This window comes from Chrysochloris asiatica, unplaced genomic scaffold (genome assembly GCF_000296735.1).
Source record: "Chrysochloris asiatica unplaced genomic scaffold, ChrAsi1.0 scaffold00174, whole genome shotgun sequence".
In the NCBI taxonomy this organism is placed as follows: Eukaryota; Metazoa; Chordata; class Mammalia; order Afrosoricida; family Chrysochloridae; genus Chrysochloris; species Chrysochloris asiatica.
In genome coordinates, this window is record NW_006408692.1 from 4,073,649 (window position 1) to 4,093,829 (window position 20,181).

At 40.9% G+C, this 20,181-nt stretch overlaps 1 protein-coding gene across 1 annotated transcript in view; it reads left to right on the top strand.

The window, feature by feature from the left end:
- AMDHD1 (amidohydrolase domain containing 1) overlaps positions 1 to 19,072 on the top strand; it is a 33,873-nt gene extending 14,801 nt beyond the window's left edge. Inside the window, exons 3-9 of the mRNA XM_006871800.1 lie at positions 1,260 to 1,324; positions 3,185 to 3,462; positions 6,162 to 6,387; positions 8,891 to 9,015; positions 16,802 to 16,895; positions 17,780 to 17,940; positions 18,985 to 19,072. Coding sequence (XP_006871862.1) covers positions 1,260 to 1,324; positions 3,185 to 3,462; positions 6,162 to 6,387; positions 8,891 to 9,015; positions 16,802 to 16,895; positions 17,780 to 17,940; positions 18,985 to 19,072 — 1,037 coding nt within the window. The remainder of the gene's footprint in view (positions 1 to 1,259; positions 1,325 to 3,184; positions 3,463 to 6,161; positions 6,388 to 8,890; positions 9,016 to 16,801; positions 16,896 to 17,779; positions 17,941 to 18,984) is intronic.
- Positions 19,073 to 20,181: the final 1,109 nt, after the last annotated feature.

The window sequence follows — 20,181 nt, forward strand, 5'->3', positions numbered from 1 at the left end:
TATACATATACATACCCCTGGTGTGGCACTGTGGGTTAATGGGTTAATGCATGTGCTGTTCTGCAAAGTCAGTTTGAACTGCAAGGTCAGCAGTTCAAGTTCACCAGTTGCTTCTCAGAAACCCTATACAGGGTCACTGTGGGACGAAACTAGCTTGGCAGCACTTAACAACAACATATACAAAAATATATATAATGGGTAGAAAGATGAGGCTTTCTGCTCCCATAAAGGTTTACAGCCATCCACTCAATTCTGACTCACAGCAGTCCTTTAGGACAAAGTAGAAGTGTCCCCATGGTATTTCCTAGGCAGGGAGCAGACTGCCAGGTCTTTTATCCTACAGAGTGGTTGGTGGATTTGAATGATCAACCTTTGAGTTAGCAGCCAAACACTTAATCATTAGACTAAAAATTTTAAATGTATAATGTACACATCTGACAGAACTTCTATTCTTTGCCTCAGAGGGGTCTTATGAGAAAGAACAGAATTAGTAGAAAGCAATCTGAATAGGGGCTTTGGATTTTAGTTCATCCTGAACTGCTAATGAGCCATTTAATTAGTTGTTGATTAGACCCTATGTATGTCAGAGTAGAACTGTGCTTCCCTCAGTTTTCAATGCCTGTGACTTTGCAAATGTAGATGCACAGGCCTATTCTCTGAGGTTGTACTTGAACCTTCAACCTTTTGGTTAGCAGCCAAGTTCATTAACACTACCTCTCATGTACTCCTATTTAATCCAAAAGACATTTTAGATATTCTTGGCGAACATGCTTTACTGAATTGTACCTGGATGAACAGAACTCTAGTGATTGCTTTACTTAAATATATTTAATTAAAATATATTTCTTTGTTGAAGAAAGCTTCAGAATTCTGATTTCACATTTTCCATAACAAAGTTGGGTGGGGGTTACATTATTCTGTTTTTACACCCAGATGATGCCTTGGTTTTGCTCAACTAATGGATTTGACATCCTGGTTTAAGTCTGTCTAGTGAGTATGGAGTTAGTGAACAAAAGGAGCTGGCTGTACTTCCTTTAGGGACACACATCATCTCTCTCTCCTTTATAGCCATCTAAACCAGACACACTGTCTTTTTTCCTCGGGCCTTGGCACTTTCTGAGGAAACCAGACAAATTCTTCCTTCTTCAAGACACGTGCCTATCCACCATATTTTTTTCCCTGAACAATCTGGTGAAATCTGCCTGTTACCTAAGCACTTTCTATTATTAAACTAACATGCCTTAACTTCTTGATTACAGGTTTGGTGGACGCACACACACACCCAGTGTGGGCTGGTGAGAGAGTTCACGAGTTTGCGATGAAGGTAACTGTAATAAATGAGGAGAAGCGGAAGTAAACCACAAATATAGATATGTTTTTTTCTGAAGAGTTCATAGGCTCTATCAGACTTTGCATGCCTACACATCTTGTTAATGGATATTTTTCCTGGCTGGAATCGTGGAAAATAAATAACAACAAAACTAACTTATTTGTAACTGCCCCAAATCTCTACACCATACACAGGGCTAGCAGTCATTTGAAATATCACTGTTGTTGTTGTTAAGTGCCATCGAGTAGGTTCTGACTCATAGCGACCCTATATAGCGTTTCTGAGGTACAATAGTCCTCAGAATTGTTTTGCTCTAGAATCCTCTATTGAAAACAGAACTGAGCTGCCTTGTCTGTTAATTTCACCTCTTTACTTCTCCCCTCTTCCATTCCAGTTCTAGAAGCCTTTGAAAGGTCTCCAAGAAACAGTTTAAAATCACCTTTCATTAGAGTCTCTTGGAAAAATAGATTACTAGTCACAAAAATAAATCATATTACTCTCTTCCCCACCCCAGGAAAATGAACTTAATTAATAATCTTTAAATATAGTCTATAACCATCATTTATTAAACATAAAAACCAAACCAAACCCATTGCTTCTGAGTTCAGTCCAACTCATGCCAACCCCATGTGTTACAAAGTAGAAACAAACTCTATGGGGATTTCTTGCAAATCTGTAGGCCTTTCTACTGGGTGAGTTTGAACCACCAACATTTAGTTTACTAGTTCCGTGTAAACCACTAACACCATCTTGTTGTTGTATGCCTCAAGTCGGTTCATAGGGTTTATGAAGAATGGCTTGTAGGTTTGAACCGCTGACCTTGTGGTTAGCAGCCCAGTGCTTATCCTACAGTGCCATACCAGGACTTAGATTGTTGTTGTTGTTAAATGTCCTTGAGTCAGTTCCAACTCATAGAGATGCTGTGTAGGGTTTCCAAGGAGCGGCTGGTAGGTTTGAACCTCCTACCTGTGGTGAAAATTGACCTTGCATCTCAGTGCTTTATCCCACAGTGCCACACCAGGACCTATATTAGCCAGCATCAACACACCTAAATCCATGGTTGGAGCCATTTTCACTTTTTTTTTTTAAAGTACATCTCAACAGCTAAATTGGATTCTTTTAGTAAAACCACACTTTTTTTCTTCAGGTATTGTGTAACTTCCTCAATAAACTGGAGTTTTTTTGTTTATTTTTTAAGACTATTTTATGAAACCACAGAATTTCCAAACCAAAAGCAACCGTAGAGATTATACTCTGATCTCTCATTGTATATATAGATTGGAGAAAGTGAGGTACAGGAATGGAAAGGGAATTGACTGAAACCACCAGAATCCAGACTTCCTGGCCAGCATACTTGGTTAGCACCACACTCCTTGCTGCCCAGAGGAATTGGAGGCCAGCACAAAGAGTCTCTGTATTTGCTTGAGTGAGAGGCCAAGCCCCAAACTCTCCTGGTCAAATATTCAGATATGGAAGTAGTATCCAGGTCTCTTCAGAGAATTGGATAACTGCAGAATGGTTCTCTGAATTTCCCAGACTTTATTTTCTCAAATCACTGAGGGACCCAGAGAGGGCTGAGATTCAGCTGGTACACACTGGGGCCAACTGGGTTGTTGAATATTGAAATACTTCTTGACCAGGTGGTAAATTGCCATTGCCTTAAGAACCCAAGTGTCCTTCATTAGGGATTCCCCATCAGGGTTCCCACAATCCAGCCACTGGCAGAGTAGAGCCTCCAAAACTGTATGACCCAGCATCCTTTCTGTGCCACATCGGTAGGCAAGCATCTTGACTATGTTCCCTGGGCGTGGTTTCTGTGCATTGACTCATCCTAAGCGGTGGGCCTTTGTTCAGTTGGCAGGAGCCTCGTACATGGATATTCACCAGGCTGGAGGAGGGATCAACTTCACAGTGGAGTGCACTCGCCACGCCTCTGAAGAAGAACTATTAGGCTCCTTCCAGCAGCGCCTATTGTGCATGATGAGGGCTGGAACCACGCTGGTGGAGTGCAAGAGCGGATATGGCCTCAACCTGCAGACTGAGCTCAAGATGCTGCGCGTAATTGCGCGTGCCCAACGGAAACTGGACATCAGCATTTCTGCTACTTATTGCGGAGCTCACTCAGTGCCCAAGTAATTTCAATTTATGCAGTCAGGGTTTGATTCACAGCCTAATCTGGGTTGAAGGGGATGGAAGGGCATCAAGTACTTTGTAACTCCTGCAGAGAGACCAGTAGAAGAAGCCTTTGCAAAAGTTTTTGTATTCTAAAGGCCAGTCATCGCTCTTAAACATGGTTTTAGGAAGGAGATCCACCAGATTCATCAATTTGCTAGTCATTTAATGATTCATCATTAAAGAAGAGCATCTGTCCAAAGCTTTTGGTTAACAAGAACAAATATACCTTTTGTAGCCTGAATAGTTTCTTATGACATTTTATTAGCATAAAAGCAGTTCAGAGATCAATAGTAACAACCTGAAGAGTCAAACCTTGAAATGTCCCTGACTTTGAAGATTTTTGTTTTAGTCCATCTTGTGTACTTGGTTAATAGCAAACAGTTTTTGTTTTATTAATGTAAATATTTGTCACCTTTCAACTTTAGGGACCTTGGTTGACACAAACTGTTAATGTGCTCAGAGGGGCCTCAGAAGAAAGAGCTGGCTGTCTGCTTCTGAAAAATTAGCCATTGAAAACCTATGGCGCACAGTTCCGTTCTGAAAACATGGGGTTACCATGAGTCAGACAGAGTCTACTTTACAGCAATTGATTTGTGTGTGTGTTTTACCTAAACTGTTTCTCCTACTTGGCTTTACTATGGAGAATTCTGTCCCCTTTTGCACCTGCATTTTATCTGTCCAGAGTTCCTCTTGCTCCTGGAATGACTGGACAAGAAGGCCTTGAGATACCAGAACTGAAAGAAAAGAAAATGTAGATAATACATTTGGTATCCCCAATGTCTTAGAGCCATTTTATATTTAATTACTTTTGAAATATAAATACTACAGATTTATAAAAGTATTTGAAAGCTGAATCTTTTAAATTTATTTTACACTTATTTCGTTTAGAAAACTTTCAAAAATACATCTTTAGATTTTTTTTAAAAAAATTGTTTCATTCAATGTTTGCCATCTTCAATCAAAGGAACTAAACCCATCAACATTAAAATCTATTGTTCAAAATTCACAGATAGCTAGAAAAGAAACATAAGTACTCTGTTTCCAGTGATGTCTGTTACAAGTTTTTGGTTTTGTTTTAGCATTTATGCTTCTGAAATTCTTAAAGCTTAAAACTACACTAAGACTTTGGGGACAGCTTGTCTATAGGAAACAATAGATGTTTTCAAATGGAGTACAAGGTAAGTGGTAATCTATCTGCTGGTTTTTCAGGAGGGAACGCAACATGGCATAATAAAAAAGGCTCAGGCTTTGGAATGATAACAGATCTGAGTTTTAATTCAACTTACTACTTCCACCTGGTTCTTGGGGCATCGACTCACTTACAAAATAGGACTAATTAATAATAATAATAATAATAATAATAATAACAGCAGTTCCGGTAGTAGCATCTCCAACTCATAGTGACTCTGTGGGTGTCAGAGTAGAGCTGTGCTCCATAAGGTTTTCAATGGCTGATTTTTCTAAGACTTTTCTTCCAAGGTGCCTCTAGGATAGACTTGAACCTCCAACCTTTTGGTTAGCCACTGAGCATTTGTTAACAGCTTGCACCACCCAAGGACTACAGGCCTAGATGTCATTCTGTTTATCTGATGGTCTTGAGAATTACAATGTACGTACGTGATCACCTTTCTCAGTCCATCCCCAGGAAAATCTAGCCATTTTGTTGAGCAAGCACCTTTTGTGCGCTCATGTTTATGAGTCTCTGAGTTCTGAGTTTTGATTCCCACTGATAACTTCTGAGTTTCAGAGCATGTTCTTGTTGTTGTTGTTAGGTGCCATCAGTTCCAACTCATAGTGACCCTATGCACAACAGAAGGAAACACTACTGGGTTCTGTGCCAGAGCATACTGCTGTTGCTTGCCATCAAGTCTGTTCTGACTCATAAAACCTTGTATATGTTTCTGAGACTATAACTCTTTATAGGAACAGAAAGCCCCATCTGTCTCCCATGGAATAGATGGTGGGCTTGAACAGCTGGACTTGCAGTTAGCAGCCCGAAGTATTACTCACTACATTGCAGGATTCCTTCCAAATCATGTTTTGTTGTTGTTGTTGTTTTTAAGTGCCATTGAGTCAGTTGCTAATGTGTCCTGAGTTTTGTAACCAATAAGGGTGGAATGCTATCAGAATTCAAAAGTCTATCCCCTTTCTCATATATAACTCCCCCAGGACTTCAAGAGAATCTCATGACTTTCGACAATTTTCTTCCCTTATTTCTTCAAATAGTGAGGCAGGGGGGCGTAAGCAAATGCTTTGGAAAACAGTATGGAGGAGGAATAATGGCAAGGGGACAGATGAAACCTCAGTTGGGTTGTCAGGGAAGCAGCCAGGATGCTCCCTGAGTGTCCATGATGGGAAGATTCAGTTTCTCAGCTAGATGGCCTTGCTGGCATCCTAAAAGACCACACGGATGTTCCATATAGGTCTCTGGGTATATATGGTCAGTGCATTTACAAGTCTTGTTAATTCCTCTGCCATGTAGCATGCCCCAGTTGTCATGAGTCCTGGATAACAGCTTGAATTATTTTTCCATCATTTTGAGGCTTGAAGTCACTTTCCTCAACTGTTTCTCAGATTTTTATGGGTCAAATAAGCCTTTTCCCAACTGTTTTATTTTTAAACATTTGCCTCTGATAATCTTACTTTCTTTCCTTAGAGGAAAAACTGCTGCTGAAGCTGCTGATGACATTGTCAATAACCACCTCCCGAAGCTGAAGGAACTTGGCAGAAGTGGAGAAATACATGTAGACAATATAGATGTGTTCTGTGAAAAGGGCGTCTTTGACCTCGATACCACCAGAAGGATTCTTCAAAGTGGAAAAGACATAGGGTTACAGATTAACTTCCATGGGGATGAGCTCCACCCAATGAAGGCTGCCGAGGTACAACTACTCTTTTATTTTGATTTGGGCAGCGTGAATTCTCACACATTTGCATTGTGGAAAACTTCATGAGTTTGTTCAAAGTTTGGAGTAGTCTTCTGGAAAGATAGAAAAGGGAGACGTTTGAACAGTATACAGATTAATCTGGTAGAACCTTGGAAACCTTGATCTCCATTAAACTTGCTATTCTGCTGGTCATTTATTTTTATTATCATATGCTGGCAATACTAGTAGAAAAAGAAATAACTATAATCTTAATCACTAAAATCACAACAGCATGTTTGGGTGAGCTCATAAAGCCACACGAGCTCCAGCGTGGTATATTAATATCTCACATAGCTTTTAGTGTCTTTCTGTGGCAGCATTCACATAAATTTTGTTGGAATGTGCCAAAAATGGCTTTTAGATATACGTTTCTTGACCAAATTAATTTATTCATTCTTTCAACAAAAATTTGTCTACTGTGTGCCTGGAGCCCTGGTAGCACAATGGATAAGCCTTCAGCTATTAAGTAGAAGGCTGGTTGTTGGAACTCACCTAGAGACTTCATGGGAGAACGACTCCACAATCTGCTCCCATAAAGATTACATTCTAGAAAACCCTACGGAGCAGTTGTACTTTGTTCCATGTAGTCGCTATGAGTAGAAATCAGCTCAATAGCACATAACAACTGTGGACCAGTCACTGATCTAGATGTTGAGGATACAACTAAGAACCAGCCCAAGATGCTGGCATGAATCTAGGTGTCTCTCCTTAAACAAAGTATAAACATCTGCCCTCAGACATAAGTACAGATATGTACACCCTGCACGTGCCTCAACCACCACATGGCTAGCTGGATCTCTTAATCACTTCCAGTTTTCTTGCTTAGTTTCCTGCCCTAATAATTGACTCCATGATGTAGCTGTTATTTAAGTAAGAAACCTGGGGCTCATTCTCCTCACCTACCACACTTCAACCAACCACCACATCCTCCCAATCCTCCTAATTATCTCTCTGTCTGCTTCTATTTACCCTATTACTTAATTCAAACTACTACCAAATCTCATCTAGATTCCTGTAATGACTGATCTCCGTGCCTACAATCTTGCCTTCTCATTAATCCATTCCCTTAGTGCATCTTGTACTTTCTATCCTTCACTTTGTTGTTGTTAGGTGCCATGAACTGTGCTCTGTTCTGACTCATAACCACCTTATCTATCTATCTATCTATCTATCTATCTATCTATCTATCTATCTATCTATCTATCTATCTATCTATCATCTATATTGTTGTTAAGTGCCTTCCAGTTGGTTCCAACTCAAAGCAACCCTGTATAGGTTTCTGAGGAGCAGCTAGTGTGTTTGAACTGCTGACCTTGTGGTTTGCAGTCCAGTGCTGATCCTACAGCACCACACCAGGTGTCCAAGATATACATAGAGAGAAATACATATGTTATTGTTAAGTGCCATTGTTAAGTTCCAATTGATAGCGAGGAGCACCAGGCTTCCTAGCACCCTTACCTAAAATACTCTTAGACCTCAGCAAGCGCTGATGAGGGAGTCATATCCTCCTGTGACTAGGGGGGAGAAGTCTCCCTGGATCACAGTGAAATGTCAAATATCAGTTCCTTTCCTTGTAAGGCTTAACATAACACTTTTTAGCCCAGGACTCTGTGTGTGAAAATCTAATTAGGGATAAAGTATATGATGGGACCAAGATGAGGAGAAATATCTTTTAATATATAAGGCTGCTTCAAAAAGTTCATATAAAAATGAAAAGAAAATGGAATTTTTCAACAAAATTTTGAAGCCCCCTAGTCTGCTTCCATTATCACCACTGTGTTACCTCCTCTGGGTTTTCTTCTAACACTCTAGCCCAAAGTTTCCATCTGGAGAAAATTTAAACTCAAGTAGATTTTCTCAAATTATGTCAATGATTCTAAATTAAATTTTTTTTGTTGTTTTTTAAAAAATCATTTTACTGATTTGTTTTCACTGAATGTAATGCCAATCCAAGATACCTTTCTTTATTGTATTTTTATGATGCTATAATATTAGATTTCATTACCAATATCACACAAAGTTTTATTCTGACCTGAATTTTCTGTTTTCAGAAGATATATCTGAAGCATATAAGAAAGCATTTGTGTTTAAGGATAGTTTTTGAAGTGGCATGTCAGCTGACTTTCAATTGGATACCCATGAAAACCATCACTGAGAACTATTTTCCCACTTTGAAACCTGTACCTACCAAGAGGTGGTGTTGTTAGGTGCCATCGAGTAGCTTCTAACTCATAGCAATGCTATGTACAGAATGAAACACTACCCAGTCTTGTACCATCCTCACAATTGTTATTGCCACTGTGTCGTTTCATTTCATTGAGGATCTTCTTCTCAAGAGGTAGTTGACAGGAGATCTTAATAATAGAGTACTGCTTGTTTTTGTTGGAAAACAACTGCATGGTTCCTTATTGATTTGTTATTGCAATTTGTCAAATTTCTGTCTGCACATTCTGCTTAGCTTGGGGCTGAACTGGGCGCCCAGGCTATCAGCCACCTGGAAGAAGTGAGTGATGAAGGCATCGCTGCCATGGCAACAGCCAGGTGTGCTGCTGTGCTTCTGCCCACCACGGCCTACATACTGAGGTAACGTAGTTTCTCACCCTTGTACACAATTGCTGCCAATACCAGCGGTGAAGATAAAATGTCTTATATGCCTAGACATTGTTTCATTGCTCTTAACAACCACTGAAAAAGCAGACCAAGAAAAATTAGTTCATGGGAGGTGCCGACTCTGGAAAGATCTTTAGGTGATGCAAATGGTTTGCACTCAACCGCTAACCTAAATGTTTCAAATCCACCCAGAGGAAATGCTGGTCTGCTTCTGTTACAGCCAATGTGACCCCGTAGAACAGTCCCACTCTGTAACATGTGGAGTCACTGTGTGTTGGAAAACCCCCACAGCAGACAACCACACAACCCGGAGGAAGGAGCTTAGACCACAATGGCCTTTGGGGGGATCTTTGGAGAGGGTGGTGTTTTTGTTTTCTTTTGTCTTAGTTTTTGCAATTTTCCAAATCCTTACAAATTAGTATGCATTAGTTTTATGGTCAGAAAACAATAAAGTAGGCTTTCAACTTAGAAAAGCATGAGAAAGATGTTAGGGGAATTTAACCATATTCTGAATCTAACGGAGCCAGTTTTTCTACTGGGCTGCAGGTGCTACCGTAACTGTGTACTAGAATCCTCATCACTCCTGGAAGAATGGGAGGAAATGGGGACATATAAATCTACCCTGTGAAATATCCCCAGGAACTCTGTTGTGTATCCTCTATAGATTGAGTACATCTTTTAAGGAGTCCTGGTAGTGAAGTGGGCTACACACTGGTGGACTGAAATCCACTGAGAGCCCCATGGAAGGAGCTCTTGTACAGTAGTGGTTACGAATCGGGCTGCGAACCACAAGGTCAGCAGATCGAACTACCAGCTGTTCCATGGGAGAAAGATGAGGCTTTCTGCTCCCGTAAAGATTTACAGCCTTGGAAACCCTGTACAGGGTCACTATGAGTCGGAACTGACTCCACGGCATATAACAATAACAACAAGTGCCACATGGAAGAAAAGTGAGGCTTTCTTCTCCCATAAAGATGTAGTCTTAGAAATCCTATACGGGGTCACTGTGGGTCAGAACCGACTCAACAGCATATAACCACCTCTACCACTCTGTCTATCTTTTTAACTTCTGTGGCCCTAATTCTACCACCCATGGGACCCGAGGTCTCCTGAGCCCTTCAACTACTCCACTTATATGACAGCCACCAAGTTTGTGATCTGAGAGGCCAGCATTCTAGAAGAGGTTTGTTTTCTCTTAATGTTGTTGTTAAGTGCCGTAGAGTTGGTTCCAACTCATAGCAACCTGTTTAGTGTTTCTAAGGAGCAGCTGGTGGGTTTGAACTGCCAACCTTGTCATTTGCAGTCCATTGCTGATCCTACAGCACCACACCAGGAGTCTACTACTACTACTCTCTTAATTTAAAAGGTATATACAATCTAGATGACAAAGCAGGAATATCAGTAACTGTTCTCAGTATGACCAAATGTTTTCTTACAAATCCCAATAGTCATCAATTTAAGTCTGGTTTTCTACCACGGGAGGAAACAGCTTATTCTCTCTATATAAAGGCTTCCTTTAACTCCTCTTGAATTTCTGAAAATGGAGCAAAAACCTGAAGCTTCATGGTAGTTGAGGGCAGTTTAGCATCAAAAGTCTAAGCTTTGCCCCTTTGCCAGTGGTGGCTGTCACCTGTCATTGCCCTTGCTTAGATAGCAGGATGATCAAAGGGCAGGCCTCACTCACCTCCCTGGCTCCTCTGTTCCTGTTTTGTCCTCATGCTTCCATCTGGAGGAACCCACAGGCCCCCTGCTGCACCCTGAAACCTTGACTCTCGTTTCTAGAACACCCATTGGTTATGTTACATAAGGGGAACCTTGGTGGGACAGTGGTCAGAGTGCTTGGTGGCTAACAAAATGGTCAGCCGTTTAGACCCACCAGCAGCTCTAGGGGAGAAAGACAAGGCAGTCTGCTTCTGTAGGATTACAGACTTCGAAACCCTATAGGGAGGGCCTGGTGTGGTGCTGTATGATAATGCACCAGACAGCAGGGCCTGGTGTGGTACTGTACAATAATGCACTGGACAGCAGGTCGGTTGAACCACATACAAGGTCAGCAGTTCAAACTCACCAGCTGCTCTTCGAAACCCTATGCCAGGTCGCTATGCATTGGAACCTACAACAACATAGGGTTGCTATGAGTTGGAATTGACTGTCAGAATCAAATCAATGACACTGGATATGTCCTAGGGGTGCTTGCTCCCTTTAATCATGTGTATATATATTTACCAAGAACTAAGAGCCAGGAGTGGACTGCATCCTTTAGACTTGGGGTCCCTGCGCTGTGATGATCCCAGATCCAGAGGAAGACTGATGCGAAGACACATGAAAAACTCTAAGAAGTTCTGAGCCTACTAATGCGAAAGGAGACAAGGACCTTTCTTGAGAACCAATGCTCTGAACTCAGACATCTAGCCTCCTAAACTGTGTGAAAATAATCTCTATTTATTAAACCAAAGAAGAAAAAAGTCATTTAGGAAATACTCACTGCCATTTTCCATAAACCCAAACCCAATGCTATCACATCATTTCTGACTCATGAAGACCCTATATAGGACAGAGCAGATCCTCACGACTGGAGCGATACATACCATCATGATAAATGGAGAAAAGATCAAAGTGGTTACAGACTTCATTTTGCTTGGGTCCACTATCAACTCGTGGAAGGAGCTGTCAAGAAATCAAATGACGTATTGCACAAATCTGCTGCACAAGACCTCTTTAAAGTGTTCAAGAGCAAAGATGTCAGTTTGAGGACTAAGGTGTGCCTGACACAACCCAGGGTCTTTTCATCAGCCTTATGCTCCATATAATAAGCACTGGACTGCAAACCACAGGGTCCATAGTTCGGGCCTGCTAGCTGCTCCACAGGAGAAAGATGAGACTTTCTGCTCCCCGAGAAAGCCTCAGAAACTCTATACAGGGTTGTTATCAGTTAGAACTGACTCACCAGCACTTAACAACAACTCATACAAGTAAAAGTTGGGCATTGAATAAGGGAGACTATAGAATAGTTGATGCATTTGAGTTATGGTGTTAGAGAAGAATATTGAAAGTACCATGGACTGTCAGAAGAACAAACAAATCTGTCTTAGATGAAGTATATCCAGAATGCTCCTTAGAAGCCAAGATGGTGAGAGTTCATCTTTCATACTTCAGATATGTTATCAGGAGGGACCGGTCTCTGGAGAAGGACATCATGCTTAATAAAGTGTAGGATCAGTGAAAAAGAGGAAGGCCCCAAGGATATGGTTTGTCACAGTGGAATCAGCAATGGGCTCAAACGTAACAACAATTGTGAGGACGGCACGGAACATGGCAGTGTTTCATTCTGTTACACTTGGAGTTGCTGAATCAGAATCAACTCGATGGCATCTAACAAAAGAACTCCCTAGGATTTCTGAGACTGTAAATTTTTACAGGAGCAGAAAGTCTCATCTTTCTTCTGTGGAACAGTGAATTTGTTTGAACTGTTGACCTTGAGGTTAGCAGACCAACATTAATAACCCACTATGTCCTAGCGTGGCACTGTGGGTTAATGCACTGGACTTCAAAGTCAGTTTGATCCACAAGGTTGGCAGCTTAAGCTTACCATCTGCTCCTGGAAACTCTATGCAGGGTTGCTATAGATTGGAACCAACTCAATGGCACTTAACAACAACAACATGCCACCAAAGCCTCCTGTTCCCAGCCCCACTAAGTAGTCCTAGAAGGGGAGGGGAGATCATCAGAAAGACCAACAGGGAAGTTTTAAGCTATATCCCTTCCTCACTCACTCTCTGCTTCACTTGTTTCCTCTCCTACATCCTTAGAAAACATTAAGTGGTCTAGAAAATTATCAATCACAAGCTAGAATTCTTTGTGTGCGCTTATTCATTTGCTAGTGAATGCGTTCAACACAGGTATTTAGGGCCAGTTACCTGTCAACACTGTGCTAGGCACTGGAGATTCAACAGCAAACAAAACAAAATCCTTGCTGTCTGATGAACGGCAACACAACATTTAGACAAAGTCTAGTGCTAGAAAGAGAAAGCAAAAGAAGGCTGAATAATAGAAATGGGGAGAATGCTATTATTTTTCTTTAGGTTGTTCAGGGAGGGTCTTTCTGATGATGTTACCCCCAAGCTGTGGTTCTGATGCCTTGGAGCAATTGAGTCCAATTAACAATCACTCCAGATAAACTAAGAAAGAGAAAAGTCTTTATTATTATTATTATTAGGAAGTCGGTTACTGGAACCCCTCACAGCAAGCAGGCTGGTTTAAGTGGTGTTCAGCTGCCTCTTTGTTACAAGCAGTATTTATACTAGCTTTCAACAATGCTAATTAATACAACTAGTGGGCTATAATGCTATCATTCTAACATTACACTGAATCACTAGCTGGTCATGGTATCCCAGTGACACATTAAAAGAGAAAATATGATTAAGTCTTTCGGCACCTGTTTGTCCAGATGGCTACTCCTTATCAGAAGTTTTACAAATAGCTTCAGGCTCCAAGGAGAGCTTGGCCATTAACATTCCAAACTAAAATACAGCATACATCTGAGAAACAAGGACCGATTGGGAGGTGTGTATAGGATGCTTTTAGGCAATAATTGATTATATTCCCTCTGGTTGTTAAGTATCCTCAGTCTGTTCTTACTCATATCAACTCTGTATAGGGTTTTCAAGGTTGTGTGGTGCTATAGTATAAACAGTCAACTGTAAGGTCAGTTTGAATGGCAAGGTTGATGGTTCAAACTCACCAGCTGTTCCTTGGAAACCCTCTACAGGGTTGCTATGAGTTGGAACTGATTTGATAACACTTAACAAAAACAATGACAAATCTTTGTGTGAGGAGAAAACCTCATCTTTCTCCAGAAGAGCATCTGGTGGGCTCGATCTGCCAACCTTGTGGTTCCACAGACCAGTGCTTATCCTATGGAGCACACGGTGGTTTATGTGCTCAAAACAGCTACATTTATGCTGGCCGTGGGAGGGCATTTGACAGAGACCTGCAGGAAGTGAGACAGCGAGCTGAGTTGAAGGAGCAGGTACAGGGCTGTCCTGAAGAGGCAAGTTGAGGGCCAAGCTCAGTGGCAGCTCATTAGGTGTGCTGGAGAAGCAGCAAGGTGAGTGACGCCTGAGTGACTGGACAAGGAGGGACCTGTAGGTGAGCTGGTTAGAGAAAGAGGAGCCCATGGGAAGCCCTCAGAGGATTTTTAACAACACAGAGACACAATCTGACTTACTTCCCTTGTTGTTGTTGTTATGTGCCATCGAGTTGGTTCCGACCCATAGCGACCCTGTATAGGGTTTCCTAGACGACCCCTAAAGAATAGATTGTAGGTGCTGAAGTGAAAGTTAGCATGACCTTGCAAATATCCAGGCAAGTGCTAATGGCGACTTGGAACCATGCAGTAACCAAGATTCCAAATCAAACCCTTCTGAGTCGTTAGACTCAGACCCGATAGGGTTTCCGAGACTGTAAATCTCTACAGGAGTAGCAAGCCTTGTTTTTCTCCTGTGGAGCAGCTGGCAGGTTTGAACTGCTGACCTTGCAGTTAGTAGTCCAGTGCTTATCCTACAGAAATCCCAGGGCTTCTATGGTGGTAGTAGGGGTGGTATAAAAGAAAAGAAAAATAGTTGGATTCTGTATATGTTTTTAAGCGGAGCCAATTTTAAAAAACTTTTAATGGCTTGCCTATAAATTGTGAGGGAAAAGAAGAGTTCCTGAGTGTCTGACACACAGCTCACCCTAATTAGACACTTTTGGAATGGCTAGCTGAATTAATGATCTATCAGGTTTTATTGAGCAGTACATGTGAGATCCCAGACTCTCTTTGGAGGAGCCACAAGAGGTCCCTGTGTTTGGGGAAGAAAATAAAACATGAGTCTTGTTATATTAGACAAATATCTATTGAGCAGTTATTTATGCCAGACAGTGTACAGGGTGCCAGGGATGCAATGGTGAATAAGGCATGACCCCTGCCTTCATGGAACTTGTAGACTACGTATATTAAGTGTGATAATTGAATACACGGTAAGAGCTATAGAACTTCTAAGAGCTATCTCTTTCGGTTGGGAGACCAAGGAAAGGGATCATGGGTAGGCAGGATTGAGCTATGAATTGCAAACCACAATGAATTGCAAAACACAAGACAAGGAAGGGCAGATATTCCAGACAAGGAGAATGGAAAGCTCAGAAATGTACAAGGTCTGATGAGTTCAGTGTTTAGGTCGGGCACTAAAACAAACAAAAAAGGAATCTCTGGGTGGCATAAATGGTTGCAAGCTCAGCTGCAAACAAAAAGTTAGGAAGGGTCAGGCAACCCAAGGGCACCTTGGAAGAAAAGCCTGGCAATCTGCTTCCAAAAAAACCAAACCAAACCCTGGGGAGCACAATTCTATTCTGACACACAAGGGATATGGTGATAATGGGAAATGTGGCCCTAAAAGGAGGAGGTTGAGCTAAGTTGTGGAAGGCCTTGATGCCAAACTCAGGTGGACTTTATTTAAACCGTTAGCAGCACCTAGATGTTTCTAGCACAACCTAAAGTGATTATGCTCCACTAGAACCAGGGCTAGGTCCTTAGACAAAAAGAATGACTCCTCTCAGTGCTCCTTAGTTCCTGCTGAACTTTCCAATAGTTAGACAGAGGCAGTAGACTAAACTGTTTAATCACTGGCTTGGTGAAAGCATCGCTCAGTCAAAAATCAATGTATCATTGTTAAGTGCCATCAAGTCACTTCCAACTCATAGTGACCCTGTGTAGGGTTTTCGAGGAGCAGCTGGTGGATTTGAGCTGCTGACCTTGTGGTTTGCAGTCCAGTGCCATACTAGGAGTCCATCACAAAGGGGTAGGAGGGACCAGGCTACCCTCAGAGTTGTGTCCAGCAGTCAGCAGACAGACTGAATGTTAACCCAGTGGCATCATCCTGAAAGGATTACAAAGGCTAAACTGGAGTCCAGAGTCCTATGGGAGTCCAGAGGAAGTAATGGTTAACAGAGGCAGGTGGGGTTGGTTCTCAGAGGAGGTTACATTTGAATGAAAGATATTTTCCCAGGGAGGTCAGTGAGGCACCTGGTCTTGGAAAAAGCATAAACCTTTAAGTCATTAGATTTATGGGCTTAGAAATTTCAAAGAACCTGCAAAAATGTTTAAGACCTAAAAGGGGATGGGGTATGAATGCAAAATGGAAATGAATAAATGTAGCCATTGTTTTAACCTCATTCATTCATTGTTAACATTTAGAAGTCACAAAAAGTTTATTACATTTGAAAACAGTTTGTAGGTTATTGTTTTCTCTTAGCAAGAATCTCTGACTCTCTGTAAGTGCTTCCAAGATAGACATTCACAAAGTGAACAAGTTAGTCATATCATAGAGTGATTAAATCACTTTAGCTTATGGTCCTGAGCTTCACACCAATTAACCAAAAACCAGTTACCGTTGAGTCCTTTCAGATTCATGGTGACCCATGTGTCAGAGTTGAACTCTAGTCAGTAGGGTTTTCAATGGCTGATTTTTTAAAGGACTGGATCACCAGGTCTCTTTTCAGAGGCACCCCTGAATGGACTTGAACCTCCAACCTTTACTGTTAGCATCCAAGCTTGTGAATGGTTCAAACCACGCAGGCACTAACCACTAATTACTTAATCTGTTTTTGCTATTTCTTGTTCTAGAACATGAAGCGTGTGGGTCTCTCAAGCTCTCCTATCCTGAGTATTGATTCTTCGAAAGTTCCAGCTCTAGAGACTGATCTATTTTTTTCCTCCTCTTAGACTGAAGCAACCTCGAGCCAGGAAGATGTTAGACGAAGGAGTTATAGTTGCTCTAGGAAGCGATTTCAACCCTAATGCATATTGTTTTTCAATGGTAATTATTTTTATTTTGTCTTTCTTTGTAGAATATCAAACTTTTACCAAGCATCTAGAAACTTAAAATATTTCACTGTTAAAAGCATTTTCCTGTGTGGATAGTCATGTCATTGGATATTTCTATGTCACATGAATACCTCCAGTCATAGAAGAAAGTGGGTTCTGTTTACATTATTTTCTGATTCAGCCTCAAGCATTGTCGTTTTACAATAACCCATTTCTGTTTACAGAGAGAAAAAAATTGGAAGTTCAAAGAGGTGTTAGCAAGTAAGGGTGTAGGTGAGGTGCATCTTACACAGTAACTTGAAAAGTTGTAAATTGATGTACTCAAGGGTTACTCTCTCTAATATGGGGCATTGGCAGTTCAAAGGTAGGATTCTTGCCATCCATGCTTTAGAATGGAGACCCAGGTTTGATTCCCAGCCAGGGTACCTCATGTACAACCACTATTCATCTGTCAGTGGAGGCCAAGTGGGGTTATGATGCAGAATCGGTTTTCATAACACTTACAGACTAAGAAGAAAGGTCTTGTGATCTACTTTAAAAAATCAGCCAATGAAAGCCCTGCAGATCACAACAGTCCAATCAGTCCACAGCCAGACATACAGAGGGTGCAGGACTGGGCGCAGTTTTATTCTATTGTGTATTGGTGTGCCGTGAGGTTCCTCAACTCAACTGCCAACAGCAACAATCCCTATAATAAAGGAATCTTTTCTAAAGCATAAGATTCTGTATGTGTACATTTTTATCTTCCCTTACCAATTTCACCAGTTCCTCCTATACACTGAATTGACACTATTTGTTGTGTTGTGTTGAGAAATGGCCTCAGTAGCAGTGACCATTTTGTGACTTTCCTATAACGCTTTTTTCCTCCCCTGCTAGCCAATGGTCATGCACTTGGCATGTGTCAACATGAAAATGTCTATGCCGGAGGCCTTGGCGGCTGCCACCATCAATGCAGCTTATGCCCTGGGAAAATCTCATATACACGGATCTTTGGAGGTTGGCAAACAGGGAGATTTCCTCATCATCAATTCCTCCAGGTGAGTGGACTCCCAAGTTGGCTTTTTTTTTTTTTTTTTTTTTTAATGCCCATTGTAATATGTCGATTTGGTCTAAGTCTTCTTCCTACTAATTGTTAGTGTTGGGTGCTGTCTGGAGTGTTGTGTAGGTTCATAAGCTACCCAAGCCCCCTTTTTCTTCACCCCTTTCTACTAGAAAGTCTACCTGTTGTTGTGTGCTGAAGACAACACTGGAGAACTGCCCCATAGGCTAATGTAGGCTGCAATGTCCAGGAGCAGACCGCCAGGGGGCTTCAAAATGCTGAGCTGTGGTTTAGTAGCCCACTGTGCCCCAGGATTACAGTGTAGACTGAATGTTCGGGCCTCCTCATCCCCCCTACATCTTTCATAGATCTCCAGGGTCTTGCCCTGACTGTTTACCTCGACTTTGGACTTGTGCCTCTGGCACGAGTTTCTGTTTATCCTCTGGACTTCTGAACCCATGCTTGCATGGGGTCACACATGTCCCAGCTCTGGCTTCTCACCCTGGTTCTAATTCAGAACCTCTCTGACTTCGCATACCTACTGGATCCCAATAACCTGGCTTCAGTTTTCCTCTTCTGGCCTCATTATTTTCCCAGTTTTCTGCCACCTGTGCTCCCAGTGTGATGACTGGAATCTGAATTGTCTGAAATCTAGAATCCCATGATTCCTTGATGCTGGTGAACATTACACAGCTCTTGGACTTCATGGTCAGTAGTTATATATAATTAATACAGTTATATAAACCTACTCTTCATACTCATAAACCACTCTCACTATTGAAAATAATGCTGACATTACCACTTGTACCTCACTTATAAAGTGACTATTGTAAAATCAAATACTTACATCAAGTGATATTATTAAACAGCATTGGACTTACCAGAGGGCAGATAATTACAGCCTGTTTTTATTTTTTAGAAATCTAAATGCTAATGACTGAGTGTAAAGAAATTTTTTGGATAATGTGTTTTTAAATAAGTATTTTTTGCTAGGCATATTTTTTGCTTGTGTGCATTGATGTAATTTGTTATTTCTCTCTAGATGGGAGCATTTGATTTACCAGTTTGGAGGCCATCATGAACTAATTGAATATGTTATAGCTAAAGGAAAAGTCATCTATAAAAAATGAGAAGAAAGAGAAGACTCTGTAACTGTATAAAATAAATCAATGCAACTATATTAAAAGTTAAAACACCAGAACTATGTCACTTACACTTAAGCATATTTCAATTTTTGATAATCAGTTCAAGAAGCTAAGGGGTTAATTCATTAAGACTAAGCATATGCACCTGAACATTTAAACAGGTACTATGATGCTAACCTCAAAACATCAATTTATCTCACAAATATTTGTTAGCCAGGTTCTAAGATTACTATGATGCAATATCACAAACATGCCTTTGTGGGGAACGGCAGATGGGAATTAGACAGGCATGGCTTGAAATTTCTATTTTCTGTTGTTAAATTTTTAAATTACATTTAGTAAGCCTTGGGAGATGGATGCAAACCTAAGGGCTATGCCTAAAATCAAGCTAACCTGCATAGCTGCTAACCAAAAGATTAGAGGTTCAAACCCACCTAGAGGTATCTCAGCAGAAAGGCCTAGTAGTTTACTTCAGAAATACCATCCATTGAAAACCCTATGGAGCATACTTCTCCTCGGACACATGGGGTCTTCATGAGTTAGAACTTACTCAGTGAAAACTGGTGGTGGGCTTCTATAATAGGCAAATAGTATTCCCTGTTCCTCCGTCTCTAGTTTGTTTTTCAAGGTGCTCTTGAAATGAATGAGTATCTCTTTATGGACGGTATCTTTCCATATCTAACTTTTCAACCCTAGTAAATCTTCACACCATAGTTCAAGACTTGTCATCTTATACACAAATACAGGTCCCTTCCTGAAATTGATGCATGTCACCAAATCCAGTAATATGATTTCCTTGACACTGTCTTTAAGTTTTTGATTCTTGAGATTACAAATGTATAAAAATCATATGATAGCTCTCAATAAATATATACTGTAGCTGTTGTTGCTTTTTCTTAAGTCCTAGAAGCAGATCAGTGGTATTATCTAACAGAGCTTTTTAGGAAACACACCAAATAAGAAATCATTTGTAAAAAGTGTTTGATTATTGGTATAAATGAGTATTTCTAAAGTCATGTGAGTTTACTTGAACTCTTTTAAAACATTTTAATCATTATCTTCATCATCTCAACTACATTTCACTTTGTCCTATT